This window comes from Mustela erminea, chromosome 9 (assembly GCF_009829155.1).
Source record: "Mustela erminea isolate mMusErm1 chromosome 9, mMusErm1.Pri, whole genome shotgun sequence".
Lineage (NCBI taxonomy): Eukaryota > Metazoa > Chordata > Mammalia > Carnivora > Mustelidae > Mustela > Mustela erminea.
In genome coordinates, this window is record NC_045622.1 from 14,976,644 (window position 1) to 15,000,898 (window position 24,255).

Genomic DNA, 24,255 nt, shown 5'->3' on the forward strand with positions numbered 1-24,255 from the left:
TCACGGACAGCAGTTTGCTGAAGAGGAAAAGAGGCCATGGCTAGGCACTCCTTGATTTTGAATTGTGATCTCTTTAATTTCAAGCTGAAGACTTGAATTGCTTCTTTATCTTCAGTCCATTCAGACCTCAAGGTCTCCATATGCAGAACTATAACTGAATTAGTACATCATTTTCTGTGCAGTTTGCCTGCTTATCTTCCTTACTATACTGAAGTTCCTGGACTTAGACAAGTATCACAAAAAGATAGATCCTTGTTTATGTTCTTTTTTAAAAATTATTTATTTATTGATTTATTTGACAGAGAGATGGCGAGAGAGGGAACACAAGGAGGGGGAGTGGCAGAGGGAGGGGGAGAAGCAGGCTCCCTGCTTAGCAGGGAGCCTGATACAGGGCTCAATCCCAGGACCCCAGGATCACAACCAGAGCCAAAGGCAGACACCTAATGACAGAGCCACCCAGGTGCTCCTCTGGTGTCTGTTCTGACAAGTATAGCCCAGCTTCACGCTTCAGAAAAGTGTCTAATTGAAGGTTAGGGACCGGAAGAACTTTGATGTGCTCACCCACTTGAACCTCTTGGAGACTCCGTTTCCCACCAGAGATAATGATACTTCTGCAAATGGTTGCTATGAAAAGTCCATAAAAAGAGAAAGCACCCTGTTAGGTATAATTCGTTATATAAAATTAAGGACTGGTTACTGTCAGATCTTTTAAAAAAAAATTTTTAATTTATTTGACAGCGTGTGCATGAGAGAGCACAAGCAGAGGGAGCAGCGGGAAGAGGGAGAGGGAGAAGCAGGCTCACTGCCAAGCAAGGGAACCTGACTTGACTCAGGGCTCGATCCCAGCACCGTAGGATCACAACCTGAGCCAAAGGCAGACGCTTAACCAACTGAACCACCCAGGCATCCCTGTCAGTCCTTTCTGTGTCTGTCCCTTGTGGTGGTTGAGCTCCCTAAAGGGCAAGAATCATGTCTTGTTCATATTTACGTTCTGGGAAGTTAGTACAATTGCAGGAATAGTGAGTACTTGATACATGTTTGTCAAAAGGAGGAAAGGAGGGCGCCTGGGTGGCTCAGATGGTAGGGCGTCTGCCTTCGGCTCATGATCCTGGGGGCTTGGGATCCAGTCCCTCATCTGGCTCCCTGCTCAGTGGGGAGCCTGCTTTTCCCTCTGCTCCTCTCTCTCTCTATCTCTCATGAATAAATAAAGCCTTTAAAAAAAAAAGGGAGAAAGGAAGGAAGGCAGTAAGTCTGAAAAGGTGCAATGGATTGTGAATCCCTGCCTTCGTACCCTTGTACCCTCATAAATAGGACCAAATGGACACAGGCTTTACCAGGTTCAGGTATCATAGGAAGACTCTGGGCCAATGCCATTGGACAGTAGGGGGAGCACCCAAGTCAAGGACAAAGATGCCCCTCCGCTGTTCACATCTCTGCGTTCACGTTACTTCTTTATTTTATTGAAAAGTGATATACAACATTGTGTTAGTTTCAAGTATACACCCTATCAATTTGATATTTAAATACGTTACAAAATGGTCACCATGTAAATCTAGTTAACCATCTGTTGCTATATAAAGTTTTTATAATATTATTGACTATATTCCCTATGTTGTACATTACATCCTTATATATGTATTGTGTATTGTATAAATACATTTTAACCCCTTTACCTGAGGCACTTGGGTGGTTCAGTCTGTTGAATGTCTGGCTCTTACTTTTGGCTCAGGTCACGATCTCGGTATGGTGTTCCACGTGGGGTACAGTGCTCGGGCCAGAGTCTTCTTGGGACTCTCCCTCTCCCTCTGCTCCTCCCCGTGTTTGCGTGCTCTCTCTCTAAACAAAAATAAAATCTTGGGGCACCTGGGTGGCTTAGCTCAGGTCATGATCCCAGGGTACTGGGATCGAGCCCCACATCAGGCTTTCTGCTCAGCAGGGAGCCTGCTTCCCCCTCTCTCTCTGCCTGCCTCTCTGCCTACTTGTGACCTCTGTCAAATAAACAAAATTTAAAAAAATCTTTTTTTAAAAGAGAGAGGAGAGGAGGAAGCCACCCAGGTGCCCCCCAAAATAAAATCTTTAAAAAAAGGACAAGGGGCACCTGGGTGGCTCAGTGGGTTAAAGCCTCTGCTTTCGGCTCAGGTCATGATCCCAGGGTCCTGGAATCGAGCCCCACATCGGGCTCTCTGCTCGGCATGGAGCCTGCTTCCTCCTCTCTCTCTGCCTGCCTCTCTGCCTACTTGTGATCTCTGTCTGTCAAATAAAATCTTAAAAAAAAAAAAAGACAATCCCCTTTACCTCTTTCACCATCCTTCTCACCCCCTCTCCTCACATCCTCACATTGCTCCTTTTTTTTTTTTTTAAATGTAAGCTCTGTGTCCAATGTCAGGCTTGAACTGATGACCCCAAGATCAAGAGCCGCATGCTCTACCAACTGAGCCAGCCAGGCACTCCCCACGTTGCTTCTTTTAACATCTATTATTCATAGGCTTAACAAATGAAATACACACAATATCCAAAAAAATTAAGGAATGGTACAAAATATACTCAACAGATGAAAGAGAGTCGACTCCCCATTTGTGCTTCTGCCCATGGTTTCAGATCCTGAAACTGTGACAGAGGAAAGAAATCTGAGCTGGACGTCAGAAATCTATGTGAACTAGACAGTTTCTTTCTCTCACTTATCCCTTCAGCAAATGGGGCACTACCTTTTTTCTCAACCAGATTGAGGAGAGGAAGGGGTATGGGGAAGATCCACATTCATTTCTTCAACCAAACGTGGAATATCTACCAGCTCTGTTAAGCCTGGTTCCTGGTAAATAAAACACAGCCCCCACTCTCTGGGAACTCCTGGTGGGAACAAAGAGTAAAATAATCTGGAAATAAAAAGCTGTGGGGGAGAGGGGTGCAAAACAAACTCCACAAATACTAACCACATGGTCACTTTTTCACACGTCCATATCTCAAAATGACACTCCTGTACATAGCTCCTTGTGACACCAAACTGTACACCTACAGTTTTCCATGCGAACCGTTGGTTTAGCCAGAGATGGAAATGGTGGGTGGCCATGGAATATCTTGGACACTTGCCACTTGTTAAATCACTTGGCTCTCAGAGCTAACCCTTCCAGGCATTTTCCCTGTGTTGGGCTTATGTTCCATACCCTCCCACTATAGAAAGGGAAAGAAAGCCTACGTTCTTGAGAGTTCCTGCACCATGAGTATTTCCTAGCTTCGTTAAGAAACATTCTATGCATCTACTTCATGCCACACACTCTAACAGAGGGACACAAAAACGAACGTTAAGACTCTGTGGTTCGCAATCTGTATCTGGTGGCAGATGCAAACTTCTAATTTTAGTTCTCCGCTCCTACAGCTGAAAAGCCAGTTTCATATACCTTCATTCATTTATGCCTCAAAACAGCCCTGGAGATCGGGACATAATGCACTTAAGCACAGTGGGTTACAATTCACAAGGCGCCTGACATTCCTCACCTTTTTTCCGTCAAGACTTTATTTGAGAGGAAGAGAGCATGCAGGGTGAGGGGCAGAAGAGAGAGAGAGAATCTCAAGCAGACTGCGCAGAGCCCAGAGCCCCAGGCGGGGGTCGATTCCACGACCTTGATATCAAGACCTGGGCGGAAATCAATAGTCGATGCTTAACCGACTGAGCCACCCAGGCGCCCTCATATGCCTCATCTTGATCCTTCATTATCCATGCATTTAATAAGGGAGGAACCTGATGCTCAAAGAGGTGAAGGGTCTAGCACTTCAGAAGCATTTTACCCAGTGCACATACAGAGTCAATAAATTAGCAACCGGAGGAGCGAGTGAGTGACCAGCTAGGAGTCCTACCTCACGCGGGCCGCACCCACCGGCCTGGGGTAGCTGTCACTCGGACTTCAGGGCGCATGTGCAGTCTGGCTCCAGGAAGCGGTCCTATCACGTGATCCCTGCGCACCTCTCACATGACCTCTTTCCCAGAGGCGGGGACCTTGGGCCAAGATGGCGGCTTACCTGCAGTGGCGGCGCTTCGTTTTCTTCGACAAGGAGCTGGTGAAGGAGCCGATAGGAAATGATGGGACTGCTCCTGCGGCTGCACCTGCCTCAGGACCCGCTGCTTCCAAGTTCCTCTGCCTCCCTCCTGGCATCACTGTCTGCGACTCCGGCCGAGGGAGCCTAGTCTTTGGAGATATCCTTCCTCTGGAGCTGTCTGTTCCCTTCCCAGATCCCTGAAGAGATCCTGCTGGGATGGAATCTGTCGGGCACAGGGGTTCGTGTTGCGTGCCACTTTTCTTTAGATGGGTGCCCAGTGCTGCTTCTGCGGCTTGAGGGAAGAAAGAAGGAAGTCCATTCTCTTATTACCAACTGAGCAATCCTGGGCAAGTCACTTAACCTCCCTGGGCTTCAATTTACTTATCTGTGAAAAGGGTATGAAATATCAACTTAGAAAGGTCGTTTTAAAAAAAGATTTTATTTATCCACTTCAGAGAGAGAGAGAGAGAGAGAGATCATGAAAAGGGAGGTCAGAGGGAGAGGCAGACTCGCGGTGGAGCTGGGAGCGTGATGCGTACTGGATCCCGGGACTCCGGGATCATGCCTGAGCCCAGGGCAGTGGCCTAACTGAGCCAGCCAGGCCACAACAAGGTTATTTTTAAGATCAGTCAGAAAGATGAATGCAAGTAGGCTTTACAAGATGAAGGTGTTAGATGTCATTACTTCCCCTGCCTAGATCGTGGGCAAGGAGATAGATGAAAGCGAGAGTTTGTTGCTTTGTTCTTGACAGTGTTGGTACTAAACTCTGGCCCCCTTTTTCACTCTTTTAAAGGTAGGGACTTTCCAGAGATGATATGTGGGAAAAGCCTGGAAAATTTTAAGGAGTTGGATGAATGTTAGTAGTTATCTGGGTTCTGGTCTAAATATATCTCCTTGAAAAGGAGGCTCCTTGACTATTTTGCACATATGGAAGGCCAAATCTGGTTCTTACCTCGCTCCCTACAGCTGACAGGCTTCCAAGCCTACAAACTGCGGGTGACACACCTGTACCAACTGAAGCAGCACAATATTTTGGCATCTGTTGGTGAAGATGAAGAAGGTATCAACCCCCTGGTGAGTCCTAGAAGGGAAGTGGGAAAGGACCAGAAGACTAGAACGACTGTTGGAGGGGACTAGCATTCACACATCCGAGATGTGTTCACAGGTAAAGATCTGGAACCTGGAGAAGAGAGATGGTGGCAATCCACTCTGCACCCGAATCTTCCCTGCCATCCCAGGAACAGAGCCGACAGTTGTGTCTTGTTTGACTGTCCATGAAAATCTCAACTTTATGGCCATCGGTAAGCAGAAGGCAAACGTAACGCTCCGTGATTCTTTACAGATTTTCTTCAGAGTTGCTTCTGCACCTTGTCTTCGCTGTTTTAATGAGATCATTTTGTACTGAACTCAGGCCTTTGAGATATTAAAGTTTGGAGTGGGAAAGCATTCATTCAGTTTTGTTCTTTGAAAAAGAGTCCGTGAGTACCGATTTTTATGTTAACCACCGGGAAAGCTGGGTATGAGAAGAAAGTTTGTCACTTCCAACAAGTGCCTCAAATGGTCTTTTTCCCTTTCTGTTCTTCCTGATCTTTTCAGTCTCATTGAAGTGCTGTTTCCTGTTCTCCTACAGGTTTCACAGATGGCAGTGTTACACTGAACAAAGGAGACATCACCCGGGACCGGCATAGCAAGACCCAGATTCTGCACAAGGGCAACTATCCTGTAACTGGGCTGGCCTTTCGCCAAGCGGGAAAAACCACTCATTTGTTTGTTGTGACAACTGAGAATGTTCAGGTATGAGTTAGGGGCAGGCAGGGGAGGGTTCTCCATTGCTCAGGGGCCTAGAGTAAGGAAGTGACAAGAGAGGTAGAATTCTTAAATTTTTCATCGTGTAGCCTTGAGTCATTTGCCCTGCTTAATATTTTATTTCTTCATTTAAGAGAGGAGGAAGAGTCAGAATTAGGAAAAGAGCTAGAGCTTATAGTTAAAGACCTGAATTTTCTTCCTGACTTGTTAAGTGACATTCGACAGGTTGCTTTACTTTGCTGGTTCCTGGTGCTCTTCTTATTTCTAACAGCCTACTCTCTAGAAATAATCTTTTGGTAAAACAGTACAAGATTACTGTATTTCTAATGGTGGCAGGATTCCATTTGTAGGTAGTGATAGTATACACATAGGAAGGCAGTGTGGTCCTTGCTTTCCTATATATATGTATTTAAGGATATATCTATATATCCTTATATCGATTAGATTTTATATATATATAGATCTTATATATACATCTATAGATAGGATATATCTACCTATATATATAGATATCTATCTATATATAGATTTTTTTTTCTTGAAACCTTAGATTTAGAGATTTAGAGGATTAGAGAGAGTGCGCACATACACAAGCATGGAGCATGAGTGGGCTGGAAGGAGCAGAGGGAGAGGGAGAAGCAGGCACCCCACAGAGCAGGGAGCAACATGGGGCTCGATCCCAGGACCCTGGGATCATGACCTAAGCTGAAGGCAGATGCTCAGCTGACTGAACCATCCAGGCACCGCACACCTACCCCCCAACCAGCTTATATATATACTAGATGGGTGATGATTAATGGACAAAGCAAACAGCCAGAGAAAGTCTTAGGGTGCTGTGAGTTAGAGAGAGAGCCAGTGTGGAGTTGGGAATACCTTTGGGAAGGCTTAGATGCCTGCTCCTGAAAGGGAGCCTGTTAACTCCTTTCTTCTCACAGTCCTATATAGTTTCTGGAAAGGATTACCCTCGTGTGGAGTTGGACACCCATGGTTGTGGCCTGCGCTGCTCAGCCCTAAGTGACCCTTCACAGGACCTGCAATTCATAGTGGCCGGAGATGAATGTGTCTATTTGTACCAGCCTGATGAACGTGGGCCCTGCTTTGCCTTTGAGGGCCATAAACTCATCGCTCACTGGTTTAGAGGCTACCTTGTCATTGTTTCCCGTGACCGGAAGGTTTCTCCCAAGTAAGGACTCCAGGGAGAAGGAAGAGGGTATAGGGCTATTCTCGGTCTCCCAAATTCACATGATTTTTAAAATCCTAATGCCTGCATCCTGTCAATCTCCTACTTTTGTTTATGTAAATTATGCTTATACCTAGATTCACTTGTAATGTTTTTACTGAAAAAAGTATTTTTGCTACAGATGTTTGCCAAGCAGCCCTGGTGCACTAGAACGCTCCAGAGGATTTGGGACTGCCTTTTTTTTTTTTTTTTTTTTTTTTAATTCTTCCATCAATATAAATTGGGAGGAGGAACAAGGAAACAAGTAGTACAGAAGTTGGAAAGGGCTGGGTGTGCAGGACATGGTATTTTTATCCTGAGCAACCTGAAAGTGGCGGTAGGGTCTTCTGCATGAGGGAAGTGATCCCTGTCAGTGTTTGTTTTCACTCAGCACAAAGTGCAGCATCTCGTATTTACCAGGTGCTACTTATGTTAAACAAATGAGTGTTTGGATGTTCTTAGTTTTTTAATCTATTGCTTATGTTAGTCATAGGATCCTGAAGGGTAAGATCTCTTCCTACAGCTGCCAGTGCAATGCTGCAATTACAAAATGTCTGCTAGAGGGGCCGAAGGGCAGTTTGTCAGGGGTGGAATGGGCAGCACTAAAGTTGTGATGTAAGGGGTTGCTGAGACAGAGCCGTTAGAAATACCTGGTGCTTTTTCTTTTCCACACAGGTCGGAGTTTACCAGTAGGGACTCCCAGAGCTCCGACAAGCAGATTCTCAACATTTATGACCTGTGCAACAAGTTCATAGCCTATAGCGCCGTCTTTGAGGATGTAGTGGATGTGCTTGCTGAGTGGGGCTCCCTGTACGTGCTGACGCGGGATGGGCGGGTCCACGCACTGCAGGAGAAGGACACACAGACCAAACTGGAGGCAAGGCCACCAGGTTCCCAGAGCTGGCCACAGGCACCCAGACACAGCTGTAGGAACAGGCTCCCCAAGTCACCTTGGCCAGGGTGTTTCCCTCCCTTTGGGGCACAGCCTTACCCAGGTCCCTTAGGGCAGAATTACAAGGTAAATGACCTGGGATGAGATCTTAGAGGAAGATAATGGCTAGGAGCCCGAGTCCATTCTCAGGGTCCACTCCTTCTGCCGAGACTTGCGCGGTAAGGCAGTGTTGGTCTTGGGGGTATCAGAGAGGTCTTGCCCTATCTGGGATCTAGGCCGACCAGAAGTCCGGGACTGCCTGACTTGTGTATTGTAGGTGCATTGTGGGAAGGTGTCTTCTCTGGATGGCTTCTACCAATTTTTTAATCTCTCCCCTTCCAGATGCTGTTTAAGAAGAACCTATTTGAGATGGCCATTAACCTGGCCAAGAGCCAACACCTGGACAGTGATGGCTTGGCCCAGATCTTCATGCAGTATGGGGACCATCTCTACAGCAAGGGCAACCACGATGGGGCTGTTCAGCAGTATATCCGGTCAGTCCTGGGGTGCTTTAGGCTATAGCTCTGCATGCAGCCAGACAGGCTGACGCCTGGGCTTCAGTGAGGGGAGCACACTCACCAGTAACCACCTTTTCCTGCAGGAACTGGGATGGCCTTGGTGAGAAGACAGTACACTTAATTGCAAAGGGTTAAATATTACATGACCAAGATACAGTTGAGCCGATGAGTTTTAAAGTTGAACCTCTTGTTTTATATTTCAGCCTGGCCTTTGTTAATATCATTTTGGGAGCGGCCAGGGGTTCAGTTGGTAGAGCATTCAGTTCTTGATCTCAGGGTCATGAGTTCAAGCCCCACGTTGGTCATATAGCTTAGTTTAAAAAAAAAAAAAATTGTGTTTTGATCTGATTTTTTTAAGAGAAAAGGATATTCATCTCTTGGCTTCCACAGTTTTTTCTCTTGGTACTAATTCTTGGAATTTTCTGCCCTAATAAGGGGTTTGAGGACCCTGTCTAGCTCCTTTCCCTACCTTTCTAGAATTCCTGTTTTCAGCCAAGTTTAAGAATCGGTGCTCTGGAGCCTTGCTTTCTCACATGGTCCATAATCCAGGAGCATTGGTATCATCTGAGTCTTTGTTAGAAAGAGAGACTAAGGCCTTACCCCAGACCTCTTGAAACAGAATCTGCATTTTAAGAAGACCTGCAAGCGATTCCTATGCACGTGAAAGGTTGAAAAGTACACTGATGCAGATACTGTGTGATGCACGTGTCTCTCCAGAACCATTGGGAAGTTGGAGCCATCCTATGTGATCCGCAAGTTTCTGGACGCCCAGCGCATCCACAACCTGACCGCCTACCTGCAGACCCTGCACCGGCAGTCCTTGGCCAATGCCGACCACACCACCCTGTTGCTCAACTGCTATACCAAGCTCAAGGACAGCTCGAAGCTAGAGGAGTTCATCAAGGTGTGGGGGGTGTTAGTGGGAGAGTCCCTAAGGGTCCCACTGAGCATGAGGTGGCACTACCATGGCTTGCCCCTCAGCAGATGCTGGGAGAGGAAGGAGCTGACCTTATGTGGGGAACAGGATCCTCTGGTCTATAAAATGGGAAGAGGAACAGCCTTTGCTAGTTCTGTCCCAGCTCCCCTCTTGTTTTTTGATGCTTGGACTTGCCATAGTATCTAAGCTGGAATTAACATTGGGAGGCCCCTCGGTCCCCACAGGAGTCCCTGAAATAGTAGGGGCAGAGGAAGACTTTGGTTCTTAGAGACTTTGTGAGAAGAGGACATAATGTTTTAAAACAATGGGCTTTATTTATTTGCTTTACTATTATTATTATTATTGGTCTCCCACCGACCTGGCCTTGACTGACTTTATTGTTATCTGAAGAATCTGGGAGCACCTGCCTAGCTCAGTCAGTAGAGCCATGTGACTCTCGATCCTCTGGGTTGTGAGTTCAAGCCCCACATTAGGTCTAGAGGTTACTTTAAAAAAGAAGAAGAAGAAGAAGAAGAAGAAGAATCTGGTCTTAGAATCAGATGCAGGTTTCCTCTCCGTTCCCCAACCCCATTTCTGTGAATGACTGTTTCATGTCTCCCTGGCAGACAAAGAGTGAGAGTGAAGTCCATTTCGATGTGGAAACAGCCATCAAGGTCCTCCGTCAGGCTAGCTACTACTCCCACGCCCTCTACTTAGCTGAGAACCATGCCCATCACGAGTGGTACTTAAAGATACAGTTAGAAGACATCAAGGTAAGTGAGACAGAGACCTGTTCTTTTGCTAGGACATTCTTGGAAAGATGAGCGTGCTTCCTGGTGGGTGAGGCAGGAGTACGTGCTTCCTCTGCCCGTTACCTCTCTCCAGAATTATCAGGAAGCCCTCCGGTATATCGGCAAGCTGCCTTTCGAGCAGGCTGAGAGCAATATGAAACGCTATGGCAAGATTCTCATGCACCATATACCAGAGCAGACGACCCAGTTGCTGAAGGGGCTATGTACAGACTATCAGCCTAGCCTTGAAGGTCGAGGAGATCGGGAGGCCCCAGGCTGCAGGGTGAGACCTCAGGGAGAATGGCTTTTGGACATCAGGGATCACCTCGGGGGGCCTCAAGGAGACCATGCCCATTCACTCGGCCTCCTCCCTCCCCCTCTTCCCCACCCCAGGCCAACTCTGAGGAGTTCATCCCCATCTTTGCCAATAACCCTCGAGAGCTGAAAGCTTTCCTGGAACACATGAGTGAGGTCCAGCCCGACTCACCGCAGGGCATCTACGACACACTTCTGGAGCTGCGACTGCAAAACTGGGCCCATGAGAAGGATCCCCAGGTGAGGCCTGGCAGATCTATGGTGCTCCTCTTCCACCTTCTGTGTTGGCCTTTTGCCGCCTTATTAAGACCAATAACACCTCACCCCCCGGGGGGCTGAGTGGTCCCTTGTGAAGAGACGGTTGAAGAGGTGGTTGATTGGGCTTGTCGCGGAGACCCTGTGATTCTGCCCTCTGGCCAGCAGCACGCTTCTCCTTCCCTAGGTCAAAGAGAAGCTTCATGCGGAGGCCATCTCCCTGCTGAAGAGCGGCCGCTTTTGCGATGTCTTTGACAAGGCCCTGGTCCTCTGCCAGATGCACGACTTCCAGGATGGGGTCCTTTACCTCTACGAGCAGGGGAAGCTGTAAGATATGGGCCAAGTTCGAGGAAGGGGGAAGGGTCCCAGTGTCCGGTGATGGCCGCTGAGTGTGCTCTGCCCTGGCCCCAGGTTCCAGCAGATCATGCATTACCACATGCAGCACGAGCAGTACCGGCAGGTGGTGGCCGTGTGCGAGCGCCACGGGGAGCAGGAGCCCTCCCTGTGGGAGCAGGCGCTCAGCTACTTCGCCCGGAAGGAGGAGGACTGCAAGGAGTACGTGGCCGCTGTGCTCAAGCACATTGAGAACAAGAACCTCATGCCGCCCCTACTAGGTGCTTGAAAGGAGGGGGTAGTGCCCAGGGGGGTGAGGGCCGCCAACAGCTCCCGGCAGGGGCTCTTCCATTCCATCCAGAGGGTGCTTCGTGCTTCATTGTCTCCTTTCCTTCCTGACCCAATCTCAGTGGTGCAGACGCTGGCCCACAACTCCACAGCCACCCTGTCTGTCATCCGGGATTACCTGGTCCAAAAACTGCAGAAACAGAGCCAGCAGATTGCACAGGATGAACTCCGGGTGCGGCGGTACCGAGAGGAGACCACCCGCATCCGCCAGGAGATCCAGGAGCTCAAGGCGAGGTACTTGGCAACTGGATACGTGTAGAGGCCCAGGGGACGGCCTCGTTCTTCACTAGGTGTCACTAAATACTTTCCGTAGAGGGCTAGATGGAGCGTGTTCAGACATTTCATTCTTAAAGATCTGTCTTAATGGAGGAATTCCAAAGAATGGTTTATCCCATAGATCATTATTTATTGGACTTTGGAGAATGTTACTTGTGGCAGGTACTCTTCTTTCTATAGGAGTCTGTGTTTTGTTTTGAAGATTTTATTTATTTATTTGAGGGAAAGAGAGAGAGAATGAGAGCAGAGAAGGTAAGAAGGAGAAGCAGACTTCCCATGGAGTTGGGAGCCAGATGCGGGACTCAATCCCAGGACTCTGGGGTCATGACCTGAGCTGAAGGCAGTTGGTTAACCAACTGAGCCACCCAGGTACCCCAGGAGTCTGTGTTTTACTTTTCCTAACAACACACCTAAGTTGTGGTTGGAAGCCATCAGAAGTAAAAAAAAAAAAACTTGGCTTTAGAAGATAGAGGAAGTGGATAATTAGAAGTATTTGTACTGTATGTTAATCTCCTACTTTTAAGTTTTAATTTGCCCTTAACATTATAAAATATTGGGATGCCTGGGTGGCTCAGTTGGTTAAGAGGCTGCCTTTGGCTCAGGTCATGATCCTGGCGTCCTGGGATCGAGGTCCGCATCGGGCTCCTTGCTTGGCAGGGAGCCTGCTTCTCCCTCCGTCTCTGCCTGCCACTCTGTCTGCCTGTGCTCGCTCTCGCTTCTCTATGACAAATAAATAAATAAAATCTTCTAAAAAAATTATATTTACTAGAGAAGAAGAGTTTTTTCATCCCACAAATATTTACTGAGCCCCTGTAACGTCTCAAGCACTGTTCTTTTTTTTTTTTTTTAAAGGTTTTATTTATTTATTTGACAGAGATCTCAAGTAGGCAGAGAAGCAGGCAGAGAGAGAGGAGGAAGCAGGCTCCCTGCCGAGCAGAGAGCCCGATGCAGGGCTCGATCCCAGGACCCTAGGATCATGACCTGAGCCGAAGGCAGAGGCTTTAACCCACTGAGCCACCCAGGCGCTCCTCAAGTACTGTTCTTAACAACACAGACAAAAAGCCCTGCTGTATGGCGCTTACAACGTAGAAATTGAAACAGACACTGAGTAAGCAAAATGTTATGTGAGATGATGATAGGGTCTAAGGAAGAATTGAGTTCAGGAAGGGGAGGAGGGTACAGAACGTTCTCCTGTAGGAGATGGCCAGGAAAGGCCTCACCGGAAAGGTCACATCTGAGTAGAGACCTGAAAGACCAGTATAAGCGCCCAATTATGGAATGACTAAATCTCAGGGATGAAAGGTACAGCATAGGGGAATAGGACCAGTGGTGTGCTAATAGTGCTGTGTGATAACAGACAGTAGCTACTGGGGCACCTGGGTGGCTCAGTGGGTTAAAGCCTCTGCCTTTGGCTTAGGTCATGATCTCAGGGTTCTGGGATTGAGCCCCACATTGGGCTCTCTGCTCTGTAGGGAGCCTGCTTCCTCCTCTCTCTCTGCCTGCCTCTCTGCCTACTTGTAATCTCTGTCTGTCAAATAAATAAATAAATAAATAAATCTTTAAAAAAACAAAACAAAACACATGGTAGCTATCCTCGTGGTGGGCGCAGCAGGACATAGATTCATCAGTCATGGTGTTGTACACCTGAAATTAACATGACCTATGTCAGCCATGCTGCAGTTTAAAAAAACAAAGATATGCAGGACAGTTTAGTGGTAGTTGTGAAAACTGAAAGGATTAGCTGGCCTTGCGGGGAGCGTGCTGAGACTGCAGGACCAAGGCAGGGTGTCCTCATTTGATTCCCTGTTGGTGACAAGGGCAGGGCCTTGCAGTCCCTTCCAGGGACCTCTCTCTCCTCCTTGATTCCAGCTGCCTTCTCTCTGCTCCTGGCTCTCAGCTCTGCTCTCACTCTTTGCCACTCCCTTCTGGTCTCCCTTGCCTGCAGTCCGAAGATCTTCCAGAAGACCAAGTGCAGCATCTGTAACAGTGCCTTGGAGTTGCCCTCTGTGCACTTTCTCTGCGGTCACTCCTTCCACCAACACTGCTTTGAGAGTTACTCAGAAAGTGATGCCGACTGTCCCACCTGCCTCCCTGAAAACCGGAAGGTCATGGATATGATCCGGGCCCAGGAACAGAAACGCGATCTGCACGATCAGTTCCAGCACCAGGTGGGCGTGAGTGTGTGGTTAGCTGCCCCACTCCCCGAGCCTCACCAGAGCATCGGTTTCCTTCTCTCACTGAGGACTGGGAGACCTACAGTTCTGATTCTTCTCTCTTTCCCTGCAGCTCAAGTGCTCCAACGATAGCTTCTCTGTGATCGCAGACTACTTTGGCCGAGGTGTTTTCAACAAACTGACTCTGCTGACCGACCCTCCCGCGGCCCGGCTGACTGCAAGCCTGGAGGCTGGACTGCAGCGGGACCTGCTTATGCACTCCAGGAGGGGCACTTAAGCAGCTTGGGGGGCGAGGTGTGAGAATAGGGGTGCAGCAGTGGAGACTCGGGGGACAGAGGCAGGGCTGTTGCACAGGAATCAGGCACACATGACCAGGACTACACCCCGATCCAATGCCATGGCCCTCAGGAGTAAAGGGGACTTTTTCTCCTTCCTTCTTTGGCCAGCCCGCCATTCCTCCTGTTGACTTTTTGAGCAGTGTGGATCATTCCAGACCAGCGGGGGAGGGTACCTCAGCAACCTCTGAGTATGAACAATAGCTGCTTTATTCTCTCTCCAAGAGCACCAGGCTGTGCTTGGGTTCTTGCTCCCAGAGTCTATAAATAAAAGAATATAATAGTTTGGGGGTTGAAGGGTTTATTCTGGGGACTTCATGGTGATTCGTAGCTGTGCAAACTGTACCTCTCCTCTGCTCTGGAGGACCCCCGCTTCCTTTCCTGCACAGTTCCTTGAAGACCGTGTTGGACAAAACCTCATTCCAGTAGTGGGTGGAGCCTGTGGCACCTGGTAGACTTTGATTTAGGAACCTCTGCAAAACGCCTGATACCTTTCTGCTCCAAGAGCAGCCTGGACCAAGGTACCCAAAACAGCACCTGCTCTGTAGCCTGGCTGGTCTCTGTGGCTCTCGTGTCAATCACATCTTTAAGCAGGAGACATTCTGGTGGGGATCCTGGAGTCGAGGCCTGCCTTCCCAGCGGTAGGTTAGTGCCTTGCTGGATTTAGTACCAGATGATAAGCAGGATAAAGAGCCCTTTGCCCTTGACTAAAACACTTATTTCCAACCTCTTCAAATTTGCCAGCTGAAGTTTGTGTTGCTAGGTGTCTGCCTATAATTTGCGTTACACTGCCTGTCAGAAAATTGCTCTGGGGCACCTGAGTGGCTCAGTTGGTTAAGCATCCAACTCTTGGTTTTGGCTCAGATCTTGATTTCAGGGTTGTGAGTTCATGCCCTGCATTGTGCTCCAAGCTCAGCATGGAGCCTACTTAAAACATTTTTTTAAAAGGAAAACTGCTCCTATGGGGCTGTTTAGCCCAAGAAAGTAACCTTGGACGTTGTGCTTTAGGTAGTATTCAGAAGAGGTAGAGTACACTATATTTATCATGGCTAAAAATAGAGACTTTGGGTCAGCTGACCCAAGTTTGAATCCTAGTTTGATTTAGGGCATCTCTTACCTCCTCTGAGCCTCAGTTTCTTCATCTGTACATCAGGAATAAGAACACCTTCCTCGTACAGCTGTTACGAAGGCCAAAGGAGCAATCGGGTGTCCAGTTCTTTTGATAGTGTTTAGCCCATGGGTGCTCAGTACGTGGTTATTAATACTGTTAGTGGATAAAGCACTTTTCCTAACACGCCCTTTCCCACTAACATTAATAAAGTGTTGGCACTCCCTCTTCAGTTATTTGTCTTTGATCTCTGAACCAGTTTCCTCAATTAAAAAGTAGGAATGTTAGCCTACTTCGGGGTTGTAGCGGAGCTAAGTTTTAACGGAACCAGAGGAGCACCACATGAGCTGCACTCATTGGTTGTGCCACAGCTAGGAGAGAAAGCGGTAGCATTCCGGGGCGCCAATTTTCTGGAGCACCCTCTTGTTTGGAGGTGTCCAATCCAGCCGAAGGGACGTGGACGGGGCTCAAGGACGCGTTACTTTCAAGCAGCATTTTAGGGTTAATACTCTCCCTTCGGGCAGGGCTCACTTTGGCTTGACTATCCCTTTGGGTGGTGGTCGGGGGGGCTGCACAGTTTGCTCTGTGGGTGAATCTGGGGAGCAAATCTTAGTCACTGACCATTCTTGATTCAAAATGAGGTGTATGTAAAAGAAATGAACAGTGAGGCCTGGGTCTCAAGGTAGGACGAGAATCCACCGTTCCCACCAGCCTGACGGAGCAGAGACGGTAACAGGTAGGTGGGTAAGGTCGTCTCTGTCGCAACCGTTCTAATTCCCGCCCCGAGGGTGGTCCTCCCGGCTGAGGGCGGGCGCCGGAAGTGACGCAAGCCCTGAGTCTGAGGCTGCAGGAGGAGCTCGGTCCCGCGTGCACCCGCTGCCCGCTGGCCGGGCCCTGCGGCTCCCCCGGCTCCCGGGGGACCTCGGCGGCACGCCCACGGACCTACCTCCCGAGCACAGCCATGTCTGGCAACGGCAACGGGGCCGCGACAGCGGTGAGTACTGAGCGGGGGACTCTCGCAACTTCGGCGTTCCGGACTGGCGGCCCAACGATTGGCTCCAGGTTGCCACCCTCCGCCGTCTATTGGTCGGAGCGACTATCCGTCATTTTTTTTTTTTTCCCCGAAACAGTTTTTAAAGGGCCAGTAGCTGGGTTACCCTTAGGAAGGACAGGGGAACTGGGTGAGCGGTGGGGGCGGGGTTAAGAGTGGAAGGATCGTCTGGAACAAAACCCGCTTCCCTGCGGGCGTCTGGGTGGGGTTCCGCCGTGCCTGGCATCCACGGCCCTAGATTTAATGACCCAGCCCAGGAAAGTTCTTCTCCCCCAGACGAGGTGCTATTCCCGGGACCCTTTCACAACGAGACAGGGCCGAGGCGGGATTTGGCCACTTTGGGAATCTGTTCCAGTTTGGATCCCGAGAGGAGAGCGTACCCGCAAGTCCCCCACCTGCACACAAACTTCTTGAAGTGCGCTTCTCCCTTTTTTCTCTTTTAGCGGTCACCCAGCCCCAGCCTACTCTCAAGGTCCCCAGCTGAGACACACCTTTGGGTTACTGTGGTGGGTGGGGCGGCGCCCTGGAGTCTTCTCCCTAGCTCGCAGCAGGATCTCTGGGCTTGCATAGATGCAACTAAAGCGGGTGGAGGCCACTGCCAGTCTGAGATAAGAAAGAGATGGGGCAGCTGCTTATCTCCCGACGTGCAGCCTGCTGGGGAGGAGACGGATTTTTTGCCACTACGGACTTTCTTGAGCACTGGACGAGGAGTAGGAAAATCTGGATTCTGGCTCCAGCTTTTTTCCCATTATTAGCTGCGTGACTCTGGGCAAGTCATTTCACTTCTCAGTTGCTCCTGTAACATGGTCCCCGAGATACCTGCCCTGTCTACTTGATAAGAGTTTTCATGAAGATTAAAAGTAATTGTTCCAGCATATACAGGTTTAATATTTTTTAATGGAATAAAATATGCCATGCAGAATCGATGCAGTTAAGGGATTATTTCAACCTAGCAGTTTCTGGAACCTTAGATTACTTTCTGTGGGCTCCCAGTGGCCCAGAATTTTAGGGGCCATGTTTAGCATTTCAGGCCTAACCTGACTGGCTCAGGGTCCATAGGGTTTATTTATGGGAGAACTGATAGCAATGCTGTAGACTAGGGTCCAGGAGCAGCCAGCTGTCACATCCTCCAACAACAGAGGGCCCAGAGGCTTGCCTGCAAAGCACCTCCATGGGATGAAGATCTCAGAATAGGGAAAGTTGACATTATGTACAGTGCCTACTCTCTGATCTAGAAAGAGATAGGACCTCAGACTGAGGCACGCAGTTCTACCTGCATGGCACTGAACACCTTTGTCACAGGTGCCTTGGCAGGAAGAAGAGGTGTGTCCCTTTGAGTTCCTAGCTTGGTCAGCAACGTTCCAGTATTTCTGGTTGGTGCGACCAGAGGTCGCACTCGAGGTGAATGGACGTTAGGCAGCTTAGCCTTTTAAGTCTTGTAGAACATCTGAGGCAGAAAATACTAGGGTCCAAACCTCTTCATTTTATAGATAAACAGATACTAAGGAGAGGATGTGCTCAGGGTCAGCCTGCCAAGAGGCTGAGCAAGACTCTCCCTAAGATCTGTTGACCCCAATCCTTTCTGTTGTGTTCCAACCGGATTATGGGATCCGTGGTGTGGCAGTTGTGGGGTAGCTGTTCCCATCAAGGTGGCAGCACACCTGCGCCTGCTGTGCTGTGGATACCGAACTTGTCGTCAGTGACTCAGCGCAGTCTCGGCAGCCCTAGCTGCCCTGCCCCGTCTGCTGCGGGAGCCTCCCTCCCTGTGGCCAGGCTGATGGGCCTTATCTCTTTACCCACCTGTCTGTGTGCAGCACTCCCACAGGCTTAGCCAGGATGGGCCTCGGGGCTCAGTGTCCGGTTATTAACGCAACAGCAACCCTGGGTCCTGCTGGCGCTTCCCTCAGGTCTCTGTTTCTTTCGATCCGTGAAGAGGGCAGAAGGTTCTGAGGAAGGTAAACGGATCAGGGTCAGAGTATTTCCCCACACCAAGGCTCAGCAGGCCGCAGGCCAGGGGCTGAGGTCCTTTGCTTCCAGGCCCGTGATTCTGGTTCTTGGACAAGGTGTTGAAGAATACAAGGAACAGAGGGGATTGTGACTTGGGGATTTTTTTTTCTGCAGGAAGAAAACGGCCCAAAGATGAGAGTGATTCGTGTGGGTACCCGAAAGAGCCAGGTTAGTACAGTTACCAGGCGGAGGAAGTTGGTGGGAAGAGTTCTGTGCTGGCGGTATCACAAGCTGGGGGGCCCAGAGGGTTAATTCCCAGGATCTCAGAAATGGAAGATAAATGGGGTGACGGGGTTTTAAATCCCATGGAGAATGGCATATTGCATTCTGTGGAGAGAGGGTCTGGGCAAGCTGTCGGGGTATAGAGAGGTCCCAGACCAGACCCCTCTCCTTCCCAGGTAGGCATTCAAACCCCTCTCTCAATTCCGGCTCCTTCAGTATGTCCCTCACCCAGTGAGGGTGTGAGCTCTGCGTAGTGGCAGGGAAGGATAGGACTAATCGGAATGTTTGCCCCCAGCTGGCTCGCATACAGACAGACAGTGTGGTGGCAATGCTGAAAGCCTTCTACCCAGGTCTGCAGTTCGAAATCGGTGAGTTTTCTGGACAGGAGTGGAAGCTAAAGGGAAGGAAGCCCTTCTGCCCCCAGAGAGGCAAACACAGCATTTCTGGCTTTCCCTAGGCTCAAAGCTTCATCCCATTGCCTCTGAGAATTTTTTTTTTTTTTTTAAGATTTCATTTATTTATTTGACAGAGAGACAGAGAGCACAAGCAGAGGGAGCAGCAGGCAGAGGGAGAGGGAGAAGCAGGCCCCGGAGCAAGGAGCCTGATGTGGGGCTCCATCCTAGGACCCCCAGATCATGACCCGAGCTGAAGGCAGACACTTAACCCATTGAGCCACACAGGCGCCCCACCTCCGAGAATTCTTGGCTGTCCCCAGTTGGAGGGCTATTTCCTCCTCTGAACACTTCCAACTCTGACTTGCTGGGCCAGCCTGGCGTTTAACACCTCTGCTTTGGGTCTTTCTATTGGGGTGTTTAGTCCTCTTCCTAGCTCATTACATTCCTAGAGGGCAGGGGTTGCGGTATATGTGCCTCTGCATCCACACTGCTGGGCTCAGGAAATACTGATCAGTGAGCTTCTGGTTGGTTCTCTCCTCAGTTGCTATGTCCACCACAGGGGACAAGATTCTTGATACTGCGCTCTCTAAGGTAACATATTCCCCCCAGTCCTTTTCCCTCCCTCCTCTTTCCTTCCCCCAAGAGATTCACTCTGGGGCTCTTTCTTTTTTCTTTTTTTTTTTTTCTATTTTTTAATTATTGTTTGTAAATATTTTATTTATTTATTTGAGAGAGTACGAGAGTAAGAGAGCGTGTGCACAAGGGAAGGACAGAGGGAGAGGGAGAAGCAGGGAGCCCAAGGCAGCACTTAGTCCCAGAACTCCAAAATCATGATCCAAGTGGAAGACAGAGGCTTAACTGACTGAGCTTACTCAGGCGCCCTTTATTTTTTATTTTTAAAGATTTGTTTATTTAATTGAAAGAAAGAAGTCTGGGAGGGAGGGAGCACAGTGGGTGGAAGGGGCAGAGGGAGGGGGAGAAGCTGACTCCCTCCCTGAGCAGAGAGCCGAACATGGGGCTTGATCCCAGGACCCTGGGATCATGACCTGAGCTGAAGGCAGCCACTTAACCGACTGAGCCACCTAGATGCCCCTCTCAGGCTCTTTTTTGACTGGCAGATTGGAGAGAAGAGTCTGTTTACCAAGGAGCTGGAACATGCGCTGGAGAAGAATGAGTAAGTGAAAGACCGTTCTTACACAGTCTCTTGCTAGGACCCCTGTGCACATCACACCTGGATATCAGCTAGACTATGGGGCTTCCACCTTTGGATAGGCTAGATGGAGGCCCATATGTGGGTTTCTCAGGCCTCAGAAAAGGGGAGTGTCCTGGTTCTGAGCGATCTGGCTGCCTGGAAGGCAGGACTGGCTGGGGAAGGGGGACAGAAGGGAGGGTGAAGGGCTCAGGGTCCTGAGGTCTTGGGCAGGCCCGCTTCCTGATCTGCTCTAAGCACACCTCTAAAGTAGAGGTGGGCATAGATGGAGGAGGGGTGGGAGCCTGCTGCTGGGAATCTCTTCTCCTTGCCTCCCTCTTCCATCTCTCTAGAGTGGACCTGGTCGTTCACTCCCTGAAGGACCTGCCCACCGTGCTTCCTCCTGGCTTTACCATCGGGGCCATCTGCAAGTAAGAACCATGAAGTCGGGCGTGGGGTGGGGGGAGGCATCATGTTAAGCTCTGCTTTTCCCTTTGGGACTCTGCCCTGTGCCTCTAGGACCAAGGAGTGTCAGGCATGGCAGGAAATTGAGAACATGCCAGCTAGTTGGTTATGGAGAGAGCCTGGAAATGACCTGCGCTGAGATCTCGTCCTCATTCTTTGACTTTCCCTCTGTCTCCAGGCGGGAGAACCCTTATGATGCTGTTGTCTTTCACCCAAAATTTGTTGGGAAAACCCTAGAAACCTTGCCAGAGAAGAGGTGAGTGGGGCCTGGATAAGCATCCTGGTGGGACATGCACACATGGTGGAGGGCTGGGAGCAAGAGGAGGAAATCTCGGGTTAAATCTCATTTTAAACCCTCTGAGCAGTGTGGTGGGAACCAGCTCCCTGCGGAGAGCAGCCCAACTGCAGAGAAAGTTCCCACACCTGGAGTTCAAGAGCATTGTATCCTTTCCAAGGAGGGAGGGGCCCGTTGTCAAGGAGGAAGGCTGGGTCCAGAGGACCCAGGGAGTCATGAGAGCAAAAGGAGCTTCCAGAGGAAGTGGGCATGGGCCAGTGGAGTGTCCATTCTCCAGTGTCTGCCCTGTCATTCCATCTACTCATCCATCCATCCATCCATTCATAATCCTTTCATGTTTTCTTAGCCCCAGGCCAGTGCCTGGCACTGGGGACAATGGTGAGCAAGACCAACGTTGTCCTTGCTTATAGAGTTTTACATTTTTGTTCTGACGACAAATGAGCATTGATAATACAGAGTGGTACTGAACAGTGATTACTTGGGAAGTGGGGGGAGGAGGAGGGTGCTTCCCTTTTATTTCATATTCTACTGTATTTTGATATTCTAAGCATATTGAGTGTTTTATAAAGCTAATTTTCAAAATAGTATGTGTTAAGCACTCCCATGCACAAAGTAGGGAATTCTCTGGAAGCTTCTAGCTGGAACATCTGTAACAGACTTGGGGGTCAGGGAATGCTTCTCAGAGGTCTTATAACCTTGTCAAGTTAGTTAACTTCTCTGTATCACTTTCCTCATCTGTAAAATGGAAGTAATTAGAATACCTACCTCACTGGGTTGTGGAAATTAAATAGGAGTAGGTAATGCACTTTTGTTTATTTATTTTATTTAATTTTATTTTATAATATTTATTTATTTTATGTATATTTATTTTTATTTTATTTATTTGCCAGAAAGAAAGAGAGCGAGCGAGCACACACACAAGCAGGGGGAGCAGCAGAGAGAGGCAGAAACAGGCTCCCTGCTGAGCAAGGAGCCCATTTCAGGACTCAATCCCAGAACCCTGGGATTATGACCTGAGCCGACAGCAGACGCTTAATGAACTGAGCCACCCAGTGAGTCCCTGTAAAGGACTTTATCAGCGTCTGGTGTGTAGCTCAAGTGTAATGAAGTAAATGTTAGCTGTAATCGGTAAGCAGAAGACCAAAGGAGAGATGTTAGATATAGAGAGACTCAGGCAGGGGGAGCAGTGTGAGGCTTGGGACTGCCCAGTGCTTGTGGTCCTTAGCATCTCCCCACAGCGGGGAAACCTCAACACGCGGCTACGGAAGCTGGATGAGCTGCAGGAGTTCAGTGCCATCATCCTGGCCGCCGCTGGCCTACAGCGCATGGGCTGGCAGCACCGCGTGGGGCAGGTAGGGGTTGTCCCTGTTCCAACCCCAGTTAATCTTCTTTCTTTTCCTGCCTGTATTCTCTTTCTGAACACCCTGTCTCTAACAGTATAAGCAGGACATGGGTCCCAGGCTGTGAAGATTGGGGATCAAATGTCAGAGTCCTGCATTTGCCTATTTAGGCTTTCTGTGTGTTAGGGAAACCCCTTCTCACTATTGTCTGCTTTTAGCCACCCCCATCTCCACCCTTCTGACTGCCTGTTCTGCCCCTGCAGATCCTACACCCAGAGGAATGCATGTATGCTGTAGGTCAGGTATGTTTGACCAGAGAAGCCATGGGTTGATGTGCCCTTTCTTCTGCTGTCAACCAAAAAGCTGGTCTCAGAACCTTCTGCATCTGCATCTCCCAGCATGAACTTTTCTAGGGAGGGGCAGGCCTTGGGAGGCTTCTGGGCTGAAAGGGACCGTGGGGAGCAGTTAGAGGTGGGCTGGTTCCTGTCCTCACCTCCATTGGTTGGGGAAAGATTAGGCCTGATATCTTGGGAGTTTCTCCATCAGGGAGCCCTGGGCGTGGAAGTCCGAGCCAAGGACCAGGACATGCTGGATCTGGTGGGTGTGTTGCATGACCCAGAGACTCTGCTTCGCTGCATTGCCGAGCGAGCCTTCCTGAGGCATCTGGTAGGGTCCATGTTCCATCGGTGGAGGGGTGGGGACTTGAGGAGTTGGGAATAGTCGAGGAGGAGATTTCTCATATTAATGCTCTTTATTGAGTGGTAACTCATTCTTGAATGTATGGATAGGACCCAAGTCTGGGCCCCTGCCTCTGTCTCAGTTACGTCTTCTGAGGTCTCTATCTCTGATGGCTCTGGCCGAGTGGTGCTGTTGAGTCCCTAGCTCACACGGAGAACTTCTCATTGCAGGAAGGAGGTTGCAGTGTGCCAGTGGCGGTGCATACGGCTATGAAGGATGGGCAAGTACGCAGGGGAAGGTGGGAGGGAAGGCTGGTAAGGGAGCACCGTGACACGTTCTGTGTATCTCGAGTTGCCCGCGAGAGCCCGGGTTTCTAATAGTTCTCTCAGAATATGCTGAGGTAACCTGTTTTCTTTGCCAGCTGTACCTGACTGGAGGAGTCTGGAGTCTAGACGGCTCAGATAGCATGCAAGAGACCATGCAGGCCACCATCCGGGTCACTGCCCAGGTGCCAAAGCTGGAGGGTGAGGGAGAGGGGGAGAAAACAGACCTGCCTGGTATCTCCTCTTTCCTGCTGACCAGATCCCACCTCCTTCCCTCACCTAGCAGGAAGATGGCCCCGAGGATGATCCGCAGCTGGTGGGGATCACTGCCCGGAACATTCCACGAGAAGCCCAGCTGGCTGCTGAGAACCTGGGCATCAGCCTGGCCAGTTTGTTGCTGAACAAAGGAGCCAAGAACATACTGGATGTTGCACGGCAGCTTAATGATGCCCACTAACTGGTCTGTGGGGCACAGGTGCCTGGGTCGCTATTGTTCAGTGCCTACCTCCCAGCCCTCAGTGCCCCATCCTCACTGCTTCCTGGGGAGTGATTACCCCAGGGGATTGAACTGCAAGGTCAGAGACTTGCCTCACCTTGGGGCTGTGGGGAGTGCCTTGCCTCCACAGTAGGTGGGGGTTTCATCTCTTTAGAGAAAAAGTTCAAGCCACAGCCTTCGAATGTAACCAACTCAACTAATAAACCAGCTCTCAAGGTGACTTTGTTTTTGGTGGGGTTGTAGCAAAGATAAGGACAGACACAAAGCCTGTACTCTTCAGAGGCTGGGACCTCTGTGCAAAGTTCTCCTGGAATGTTCTTTGTTCCTGCCACAGTTCTCATTTCAAACAACAAATGGTCTCCCATTAAAGTGGTGAACGGAGAAACGTAGGACTTGCCCCTCTCCAGCTAGCCCATATGGACATCCGATAGGTGGGC

The 24,255-nt window shown here is 49.5% G+C and overlaps 2 protein-coding genes and 1 long non-coding RNA gene across 7 annotated transcripts; 2 read left to right on the top strand and 1 right to left on the bottom strand.

Annotated features, from left to right (window-relative positions):
* Positions 1-394: 394 nt before the first annotated feature.
* LOC116600138 lies at positions 395-3,925 on the bottom strand. 2 transcript variants are annotated; one of them, XR_004289515.1, is made up of 4 exons: positions 3,853-3,925; positions 2,296-2,607; positions 1,674-1,834; positions 395-624 (listed from the first exon to the last, which is right to left on the bottom strand). It is a non-coding gene; the product is annotated as an uncharacterized LOC116600138 (long non-coding RNA). The 2 variants fall into 2 exon arrangements; XR_004289514.1 differs by having other exon boundaries at positions 2,550-2,607; positions 3,853-3,922.
* A 52-nt stretch (positions 3,926-3,977) lies between these two features.
* VPS11 (VPS11 core subunit of CORVET and HOPS complexes) lies at positions 3,978-15,589 on the top strand. Its single transcript, XM_032360241.1, has 16 exons — positions 3,978-4,189; positions 4,958-5,106; positions 5,198-5,333; positions 5,663-5,826; positions 6,774-7,021; positions 7,733-7,934; positions 8,331-8,482; positions 9,224-9,410; positions 10,049-10,195; positions 10,308-10,496; positions 10,607-10,768; positions 10,971-11,110; positions 11,195-11,397; positions 11,527-11,698; positions 13,686-13,908; positions 14,027-15,589. The coding sequence occupies exons 1-16, from the start codon at positions 4,003-4,005 to the stop codon at positions 14,189-14,191; spliced, it is 2,826 nt and encodes a 941-aa protein (XP_032216132.1). The 5' UTR covers positions 3,978-4,002; the 3' UTR covers positions 14,192-15,589.
* A 566-nt stretch (positions 15,590-16,155) lies between these two features.
* HMBS (hydroxymethylbilane synthase) lies at positions 16,156-23,948 on the top strand. 4 transcript variants are annotated; one of them, XM_032360253.1, is made up of 14 exons: positions 16,156-16,351; positions 18,530-18,583; positions 18,933-19,005; positions 19,574-19,623; positions 20,151-20,206; positions 20,575-20,652; positions 20,865-20,942; positions 21,052-21,127; positions 22,220-22,333; positions 22,585-22,623; positions 22,868-22,987; positions 23,230-23,283; positions 23,421-23,507; positions 23,606-23,948. In XM_032360253.1, the coding sequence occupies exons 1-14, from the start codon at positions 16,319-16,321 to the stop codon at positions 23,777-23,779; spliced, it is 1,086 nt and encodes a 361-aa protein (XP_032216144.1). In that variant the 5' UTR covers positions 16,156-16,318; the 3' UTR covers positions 23,780-23,948. The 4 variants fall into 4 exon arrangements, with proteins under 4 accessions (XP_032216144.1, XP_032216145.1, XP_032216146.1 ...); XM_032360254.1 differs by having other exon boundaries at positions 23,609-23,948; XM_032360255.1 differs by lacking the exon at positions 16,156-16,351 and adding an exon at positions 18,234-18,363.
* The last annotated feature ends 307 nt before the right edge of the window (positions 23,949-24,255 follow it).

Coding starts and splice junctions, on each gene's coding strand:
- VPS11 (XM_032360241.1), top strand. CDS start 4,003: ATGGCGGCTTACCTGCAGTGGCGGCGCTTCGTTTTCTTCGACAAGGAG. Junction 5,827..6,773: donor TGACAACTGAGAATGTTCAG/GTATGAGTTAGG, acceptor TTCTTCTCACAG/TCCTATATAGTTTCTGGAAA. Junction 11,398..11,526: donor CCTCATGCCGCCCCTACTAG/GTGCTTGAAAGG, acceptor ACCCAATCTCAG/TGGTGCAGACGCTGGCCCAC.
- HMBS (XM_032360253.1), top strand. CDS start 16,319: ATGTCTGGCAACGGCAACGGGGCCGCGACAGCG. Junction 22,624..22,867: donor GCATGTATGCTGTAGGTCAG/GTATGTTTGACC, acceptor TTTCTCCATCAG/GGAGCCCTGGGCGTGGAAGT. Junction 22,988..23,229: donor GAGCCTTCCTGAGGCATCTG/GTAGGGTCCATG, acceptor TTCTCATTGCAG/GAAGGAGGTTGCAGTGTGCC.